The 9,735-nt window shown below is 34.5% G+C and overlaps 1 protein-coding gene across 3 annotated transcripts; it reads right to left on the bottom strand.

The window, feature by feature from the left end:
* Window positions 1-321: 321 nt before the first annotated feature.
* Window positions 322-5,537, bottom strand: LOC123223548 (auxin response factor 2B-like). Of its 3 annotated transcripts, none has more exons than XM_044646748.1 (16): window positions 5,405-5,537; window positions 5,136-5,287; window positions 4,919-5,037; window positions 4,688-4,783; window positions 4,546-4,602; window positions 4,301-4,456; window positions 4,105-4,189; window positions 3,873-3,963; window positions 3,627-3,788; window positions 3,189-3,308; window positions 2,887-2,962; window positions 2,638-2,809; window positions 1,587-2,527; window positions 1,308-1,498; window positions 984-1,183; window positions 322-766 (listed from the first exon to the last, which is right to left on the bottom strand). In XM_044646748.1, the coding sequence occupies exons 2-15, from the start codon at window positions 5,212-5,214 to the stop codon at window positions 1,006-1,008; spliced, it is 2,523 nt and encodes an 840-aa protein (XP_044502683.1). In that variant the 5' UTR covers window positions 5,215-5,287; window positions 5,405-5,537; the 3' UTR covers window positions 322-766; window positions 984-1,005. The 3 variants fall into 3 exon arrangements, with proteins under 3 accessions (XP_044502683.1, XP_044502681.1, XP_044502680.1); XM_044646746.1 differs by having other exon boundaries at window positions 5,136-5,279; window positions 5,405-5,530; XM_044646745.1 differs by having other exon boundaries at window positions 5,136-5,511.
* Between the last annotated feature and the right edge of the window lie 4,198 nt (window positions 5,538-9,735).

The following is a 9,735-nucleotide window of genomic DNA, read 5'->3' on the forward strand; positions in this document are numbered from 1 at the left end:
TTACTTCTTTTAATCAAACAAAATAATTATGTAAGTTATTTATACTATCATAGTTTTACTAAATTTCATTAAATATAATAATAATTTATATTTAATAATTTTTAAAATAATTTTTTAATTTTAATAATAAAATATTCTTCCACCCTATAATCGTCCCAAAATTCCTTTAGGTTACTGAAAAAGGTTAAGACTTGAGTGAAAGTTCTATCAACACTCTTTGATGCAAGAACAGCTGTACCACAGACATTACCCGGGGAAAATCCTACAACCCACATGCCCAACCCCACATCGCTTGCCCCACCCACAAATACCACCACAACGCCTCAAAAATTGACCGATTCTACCATTTCAACTCGGAATATTTGACTTTTAAAGGTCAAAAGACATTGCAAAAATACATGCACTAATTTTTGTTATAACCAATGAAGACTGAAATAAGAAAACCAGCTAATAGAAACATTACAAGCACATTGTACGATTACCCAGATTCACATCATAGGCTGTATACACCTATATTACTACTTACATTAACTATTATATACAACTGGGTATACCGCTGTTCTGTGGGGCAAAGCCTAGGATTGCCATGCTCAAAATTCCGGGTATACATTATAGCAATGCATTCATATATAGTCCGACGCCGAAACCTGTCAGATCATTAGATATCCGTGCCATTCATAACATAGTGGCAGACTCTTACCCATCTCTTACTGCATATTTCCAAACAGGCATAACGGTATAATGTCTCTAACAGACCACCAAAAACCTAACATAGGAAAAGCCAAGGATCACGTTATCCACAGCCATAGATCTTTTGGATACAGAAGATGGAACAAGTCAAAAATAAATATAACAGACAACACAGGAGTAAAAACATCGTTTCGTTGATCTGTTAAAACATGTGATTTTCCTTTTTAAGAAAACAATCAGTAACAAAAATGTACTGCACCAGGCCATGCTAAAATTAGAACATATAGACTTACCTAGAATGGATGGAAGCCAATCCTAACAATTTTCATCATTACATGCTGAAGGGACTGACTGATGTTTCACTTCTTTTGCTTCTGTACCTTCCCCAATGGACAAATTCTCGTCACCCTTTGAGAGCGAGGATCCTGGTTTCATCTTCTGGACCTCCTCTCTTGTATAGATAAAAATTTTGCGGACCATGCCACAAAATTCCCTAATTTTACAACAAGTAAACCATTGATTAAAAGAAGCCTAATAAGGCAAAAGATAATACAGGATGCATACAAATGACTAAGCAAACACTGGCACATATCATAGTGCATAGGAAGAATCCTTACTTCCACGGATCATCTCCAACAAGCATAATGTCACCCTCATCATCAGTATATATAATGAGCCAGTTCTTTTTTGGAGTCATTAGTTCACCACCAAATTCAAACAACCGATCTAATTCAGCAATCAACTCCTCATAGTTATTAAACTTAGAAAGGTCCACAGACCTACCAAGTGCAATTCCCTGCTTGTGAACCTGAAATTGGAAGGATTTGAATAGGCTTTTTAAAGTCAACCAAGATATCCACATTAGGAAATGGCAAGAGATAAAGACAGTAAAAAACCTTAGTACAACTCCTTGAAGACCCACTCTGAGGCTTGCTATGAACATCCTTTACATGAGGCTGACAAGTCTGTGATGGTTTGCCCTGCTCACTAACACAATTACTATCATTTGCCAATGTTGGGCTTTTAGATTGTTCAGACTTGGGATCAGATTCAAGCACACCAAGTTGGTGATTCATATGGCCAACTGGCTCATTCATTGAGTTTTGATGCAATAAAATTGGTTCTGGTGTGACACAACTACTACTGACGAGGGGAATACCAAAGAGTTTGCAGTCTTTGGTTTTACCAGCCTCGTGGTGTTGTACTGATATAGGTTTCTCCATCAACTCTCTCGAAGGAACTAAATTTTCAAAATGAGATGAGACTAAAGGAGGCATAAACCAGTTTCCATTAGATGGCCCAACTCTATGACTCTGAAGAGTGGGATAGTCGCTGAGCCCACCATATCTAGCATTGCCTTGTACTAGATAATTTATATCACCACCTTGAACTTGAACCTTTGCATTAGTTTCTGGCATCTTAAGTGAAAGACTAGAGGGCATCAAAGACCATGGACTGCCAAGCATGTTAAACTTGCCCTCTTGACTCAGCAAGCTTTTCCTCACTGGAACAGCCGATGCTAAAGACTGATCAATGGATGGACTATACCCATGGACAGAATCAGAATTCGTCCCAAAGCCTGACAGCAAATCTGTACACATCGGTTCATTCCTCCCTGCTGGCACCCAGTTCTCAAACCCATATCTTCTTGAAGCAAAAACCACATCAATCTTCTTATCATCAAGTGAAGACGGCCGGACAACAGACTTTTCTGCAGTATCAAACTCGTTGCTATCTCTCTCAGCAAAATTGCCTCGCAAGGTCGAGAATTCTTGACCTTGCAAGACCCTTGAAAATCCAGTAGCTGATGAAGGGTCTACATTTACTTTAAATGAACCTAATCAACTTAACAAGATTAGAGTCCAGATCTCACTTGATCTTTAGGAGTAAATACATAGGAAAGCATACATAAACTGAAAATAAGAAGTTTCCTCACTTCATTATTACCTTCCCTTGTCAGAACAGAAGAGTCAGGTGAAGAGGGAACCATGTTTGATCTCGGCCTCTTGGGCCTAGACAATGGAAGCGGATTGAGGGCCAGAGGAGCCAATGCAGGCTCTATCTTCCAAGGAGAAACTCTCTCAGGCCTAGGTACAGTAGATGTCTCATCCCATCTCACCTAAAAGGACACAAAAACTTTTGCTTTTCGGTATGATAGAACACAGCGACACACATTTTCATTAAAGTAAATACTACCTTAAGGCATCTCCATTTGGAATCTGGCCACCTTTGGGGGTCAGCATCTTCAATTCCAACAATGGTGCCAGTATACCTTTAGAAGAGAATCAATTGAGCAGTCAAATAAAAGTTGGTTCATATATGATGAAGAAATAGTCAAACTGTAGGCAACAAAATCCACAAACAGAAGACGGGAGAAAGCTAAAAAAACATTACATAAACTATGTTAACATATCAATAATACATAAACTTCCCCTAGCGGTAAAGGAATGAAGAGATCCTTTATCAGTAAAAGTAGATAACATCATCCAAAAACCAACCTCTGCTCAGGAGCTTCCTCGCCTTCAAATCTCATTTTGAATCTCATTCCAATTGAATAATTGCTTTTAACAGATTCCATGTACTGATCAAAGGGAACAATGAATTCTGCCGGGCTTATCCTGCAACAACAAACAATTAGCAACCTGAACCAAAGAATTTCCACTGTAAGAAAGGACAGTACACCCACATCTCATCCAATAATTGGATTATCAGGGCATATTCCTTGCTAGAGATCTAAGACTAGAGATTAACTATTAAAATAAGATTTCCTCTACAATAATACAGAAAAACAACAGCAACACACTCACAACTCATGTAAAGCTCAAGCTGATACCAATTTAAATGCAAGTCTATAATTCTATAGATTTAAGTGAAAAAATAATTACAATGAATCCACCGAATAATCCAACCACCAAAAGCAAATGGTAGATACATACCTAGGCTTGTAGTAAACTGTAAACATGGTTCCAGTGGAGACTGCATGCCATGCAGTGGCAAGGACACCAAGATGCATGCTGTGACTGGATATGACAGAGGACGGAACATTACCCTGTTGCCTCATTGCGCGTCTCACGCCAACACGGAGTTCCTTCTCACACCTAAAAGCAAAAATTCAATCCAACTGTTACTCTAATTAAGACAGATAACAATGGAAAAGCTTTTCATAAAATGTAGACTCGAACCTCAGAAATATAAATGCATCCCCCGCTACTAGCCTTTTTGAGCTAACAAAAACACTCCATCCACTTTGTAGCAAGTGTCTACGTGGTTGACCTGATATAAACAATTGAACATCACTAAAATCCTCGGGATGCTTCAGATAACATTAACAATCCTTTACTCAGAGCAACTACATGAAAACATCAAATGAGCAATGTTTCACATATAATGAACAATCATAGAAACGACCATTACCCCTAAAGATATGCCGGAACCGCCACTCATTTCCATGCAAATCCTTTGCAACCAAGTCCTGTGTAGGGGGCTGCTGTGACATGTCCTATCATAAAAAGAATATAACACCCAACCTTTTAGCATCTCTGCAATTGCTAATAATTACTAAACCTGGAACTACGAAAAAAAAAAAATATGTATATACAAATACACTAACCAATTCTGGAAGACATTCTTCAGCATGTCGTCTAAGAACCGAAAACCCACCATGAGTACTCGTGTCTGACGCGGTTAGCGTCTTACAAAATGAATGCACATGAAATCTTGGCAGCGGTGGAGGAGGTGGTTCTTTCTCTACAGCGTTCTCATCTTGCTAATAGAAAATCCAACAATCAGAAAATTCAATTCCGTCATAATAATCATTACACCAGTTAAGAGACCAGGACAAAGGATTGCACCCACGTTTGGCTCAGGAAGTAAAGTGATTTGCGCAAAAACCTCGTCAGTGTCCGGTTCAGCCTATATATAAAAACGATTTATCAAGAAAAATATTATCTTAAAAAACGAATTAATTTGAGAAAAAGTGAACGAAAACCCTAATTACCTTTAATTGCACGTTAATCACGCGACAAAGTATCTTTGAACGAAGATCATAAATTGGCATTTGCTGGTCAGCGAATTGATTGGTTGACGCTTCGACCTAATTCATTGATTATTAACCAATTAAATTGAGCCTAAAATTAAAACATATACATATTTCTTAAAAAACGAGAAATATGAGATGAAAATATAATGTAATAATATCAAAATTAAATCCCAGAAAATTGTGTAGAACCTGCTCTAAGTGGCCTTGAGGAAAGTAGTACACGCGCTCGCCTTGACGAGGCACGGTGACTAAAGGACCCGCGCATGCATGCCAGAGCTCTTTGTACAGCGCCGTTTCGAGGTTCAAATCTACAACACCAAAACAAACAAAACGAAAGATAAATACATAACAGAAGAAGAAGCAAAGAAAAATTTAGAAATTCCGGTACCTCAAGCCTTAAATTTACCTTTATCCTCTTCCATAGGACTCTTACTAGTCTCGTTTGAAGACTTTATTGACAACTCCGAAGAAGCAGTAGCCATCATTTCAATAATTCAAATCGCCAAACTCAGATCTCTCATCTGATGAGCTCACAACGCCACACAGAAGCCTACAAAACTAAAATTTAAACTCTCAGACAAATCCAAGGCGTGTTACCTCTATTTAAGCATCAAAACTGGTATGACTGCATCACTAGTCGCTATCTTCCTGTCTCTCTTCTGCAACCCAGCTCACCTATCAATTACAGGTGCGAGGCAGAGCTCGTACAGAGACTCTTCCTTTCTTTTTCTATATCTAGCCGTTGTTTGCGTTATCGTGTTTGTGCCTCACAATGTGTAATCGAGAGAGACTTAACCAGGGTGGTCAAAATTGTGCGCAATCATATCAACCGCGGTCAATTTTTAACCACTTTTTTTTTTTTCACAAGGCAACCGGCAGTTACCGGTTACTCAAACCTTTTTCAACCGGTGTTGCCTTTTGGGACCAGATAAAAGCGACATGATCGGGGCCGGGGGGGTTAATGACTTAATTCGTTAATAAAGGCGGGTTCACTTGGAGTTTCGTTTGTCTTCAACGGCGCTAAGCGGGGACAACTGGAAATGTGTCAGTGTATGATTGGTTTGGCAGGTAACGACGTTTCTCATGACGTTAGTGAGAAAGTTGTTCTGTTTTTACGGGGAAGTGGCTTTAAAATGCCATTAGCGAGTAGGTTTGAATGGATCGATGTTTTCCATGCTCGGACCCGGGTCTTAACCTGCCATGAGGCTGATCCAAGATTTTAGACATGCAAATCATTTAAATAAATATTAAAATAATTTTCAATCAAACTAAATCACAATGCAAAAATAACAGTGAACACAAACGGATTAGCTTTTCGTTTACATCCTCTTTTAATAATGTTACTTATTTCTTTGCTAATAGTATTTATTATATAATAATATTATTTTATCTTATTAATATTATTTATTCTGTCTACAAATTTTTAATAATATATCTAATTAATTTAAATTTGACCTGGGACGAATGTGAAAACGTAGACCCTGCGAAATTAGCATCCATGGCGCACTGTAACTGATTTACTTATTGTTAGTCTACCTTCAGCGTTTGACTCCTGCCATGCCTAAGTCTAGCATGCGCCTAGGTGGTAGGACACCAAACAAACTCTCTAAATAATGGTTATTGCGGCTCTGCATATCGTGAGACATTAGTATCTTAAGCCTGCAAAATTGCAAACGCATTTCACATGATAGGATGAGATAAGGCTTTGTTCGGACATCCAAGTACAAAAAGCTAGTCGACTAATACCGAATATTTGAAATCTAGCCAATGGACTCATTAGTTATTGTTGTGAGGCAATAATATAGTTTTGGCGAAGAAATAAGTGTAAATAAAAAATATGGTGTAGTGGTGAATTAAATTGTGGATGGTTAAATTCTTATATTTAAAGTTGTTGGGGATTATTGATGAATGGGTTTATGGACAAAAACATAAAGTTCTAATTTATTATATTTTTGATCAGGGTAAAGATAGATAACATTCCGATGGAAGATTATGAATATGTCGAAACATTTTATATTGAAAAAAAGTCTACATGTAGTATGTGTAAATTAAAGTACGAGAGTCGAGTTTAATGAAAAACATAAAAGTTCAAATCTCTTATAATGTAACTTTATTACATATGCATGTCGTTGTTGTCATAAGGTAATGGTAAAGAATATAAGATATCATAATCTAGACAATATCTTCATTGTTGTTCCTCTCAGTCTATAGTTTAAAAACTTAATATAAACATTTAAAAGTATTTAAACTACATATGAAAAAATTATCGATTTGATTATTTTACTCCACAAATCTTTTTCGCCAACTAACTACTTATTTCAACTTAAAAACGTTACATTCGTAAGCAAATTTCAATAATTTAACCAGGAATCCTTAGCTAAATACCAATGAAAATTTGACCATTTATCTACAAAATTCACAGTTTCAAAACATAACTGACACCCAAATCCAACCAACAAACAATTTCCATTAATTAATAACCAATTTCAAACCAAAAAAAGAGTGATATTCACTACAAATATTTGAAAATCTAATTAATAATAAAAAAACAAAATAATAAACATTAAACAATCGATTAGATGAGTTAATATTAACCTTTAAACCTTTATTTATTTATATATATCATTTTTATTATTATTTTAACAAAAGAACTAATATTAAAAAAAATTCACGTGTCCACGACAAACATCCTCTCCTTGTAAATCTGAATAATCAATTGAATTATTTCTTTACAAGACTCAACGCTTAAAGCAAAGGCGATTCCCACTCAAATTTTTTATTTATTTTATTTTATTGTATGAATTATAAAATCACATACAGGTGATAGGACGGTCCATTAAAAATTATAACCAAGGAGAAAAAAAATAAAAAAGCTGGAGACACTGAAGGCAAGCAAGCAAGTCACGTGAACGGGGAAAGTAGTAGGAGTGGTAGGAGATGAGTGGGACCCTTGTGCATTATCCATTAGTAGCAGTTGTGAAGCAACAATTGGAGGAATCTGTGTCCGGATATTAACTTGCTTTTTTTCCGAATGTTTTTGAGACCGGATAAGATATTATCAAACGAAAGGTGCGATTTGGTGTAATTAATAGTTAAATCCGTTAATTATTTTAAAATAATATTTAATTTTTTTATATAATTTATTATTAAATATTAAAATAAATTTATTTTGATTTTATATATATATTTAAATATTGTAAATAAGATTTTAAATTTAAGTTTTTATAATAATTTCTTTTAAAAATTATTTTTTTATATAAACCAAATCAGACCCAATTTTATATCAAATTTAATTAATAATTTAAATGGTTTAATCTGATTTAATTGAAAAAATCATTTTTAAATAAATTAAAATTAATTTTATTAACAATTGATGATTAAATTGATTAATACAATTGAGTTTTTCAAATTATATTTTTTTACTGCTAAAATTATTTATTTTTATTGAGAAATTCATTTTCTCTTCTTTTTCTCATGCATCTCATCCCATTCCATTCCATTCCATTCCCAAACCCAAATCCCAAACTTTTCTGCTGTCCCTCCTCGTGGCCACCTCGGCAATTTTGTTCCCCTTCCCTTCTGAAACGAGAAATTGTGGGTCGGGTTAAGTCTTTTACCCCCACCCATTTGTCATTGTTTAGATTGTATCATTCATTTATTATTGTTATTATTTTTTTAGGTAAAGGAATGCCAGTACGCATAGCATTCTCTCTCAACATAAATGCACATGGGTTGGTACAAGTCATTCCGATTTCTATGTTTATGCAAGAGAAGAGATAGTTGTTATGTGCATGGATGGATGATGGTTGGGGTCACCTTGTCACGATTTTCCTGTACAATTAATTAATTGTTAATTATTCCACAATTAACTTGTCTAACTACCCAAATAAATTTTTGACCTAGATCTGTTTTTTCTTCTTGTTCATGTTACTACAAGCGAAGAGGAAGTTCCGATTATCATTAATTATGTTGTAGGTACTGAAAATTCTTCATTAATTTTGTTCACATTATAGCCTAAAATTTATGATATTCTCACAAATTAAAAACACTTGTGTTACATGTGATGAAATAATACATATATACATACATAAGTTTCAATTATCATTAAATATATGATAAGTATCAATGAAATTTAACATAATTTGACCCAATAACCGAAAAAGTTACCTTCAAAGTGTAGTTATTAGATGTAACAAACAAAATATCTCCTAAAGAAGGCTTGTATAAATATGTTCTTAGAAGTATATTACGTTATCTTTATCTTAATTTTTTGTATTCATAGGATAAATCATGTTGAAATTCAAATATAAAAAAATATTTTATTTAAATTTGATTTTACTAATTTATGAAATATTTACAATAATAGAATGGTTAGGATTGAAAACTTTTCCCTATTGATATAGAGGGAAACAAAAAAAAAAACATTTTTTGAAATTATAAAATAATTTAGTTTTGCGGGACGGAGGATATAACTACTTTAATGGTTAGATGACAAACATGAGTTGCACTTGAGCGTTAGTGTAGTGGTTAAGTGCTTACTTGGACAAGTTCCCTTGAAAATAGATGTTTTGGTAAATATCTTGTAAGCAAGAGAATACGGTATAACATTAACAAATACAATAAAACTCTGTGTACCTATTTTGGGTATATAAATATAAATATGTACATATTTATATGTATCATCATGTGATTGGATGATTTTGAATTAAGAATAAAACAATAATAAATCATATGATGACACATATGAGTGTGTATATATTTGTGTACCCAAAATAGATACACATAGTATTGCTCTAACAAATAATACACGCCACAATTATTTCAAGCAAAATATCAACAATTTATCCTCAACTAACTTATAATACTCATAAAACATGCCAAGTTTAAAATATTACTATATTAGTTTTGGGTCATGGAAGGCTTAGGTATTTGAGTGCATACGGTGGAAGCAACTGTTACATTGATTTCAGGTTATTTGGTGCTGATCTTCCTTTAATTAGGTCAAG

Source organism: Mangifera indica, chromosome 8 (genome assembly GCF_011075055.1).
Source record: "Mangifera indica cultivar Alphonso chromosome 8, CATAS_Mindica_2.1, whole genome shotgun sequence".
NCBI lineage: Eukaryota > Viridiplantae > Streptophyta > Magnoliopsida > Sapindales > Anacardiaceae > Mangifera > Mangifera indica.

Excerpts from the sequence above, each read along its gene's own strand:
- LOC123223548 (XM_044646748.1), bottom strand. The coding sequence starts at position 5,214 with ATGATGGCTACTGCTTCTTCGGAGTTGTCAATAAAGTCTTCAAACGAG. Across the intron at positions 4,784-4,918 it reads CTCAAGGCCACTTAGAGCAG|GTCGAAGCGTCAACCAATCA; the intron begins GTTCTACACAAT and ends TCAATGAATTAG. Across the intron at positions 1,499-1,586 it reads CTTCAAGGAGTTGTACTAAG|GTTCACAAGCAGGGAATTGC; the intron begins GTTTTTTACTGT and ends TTCCAATTTCAG.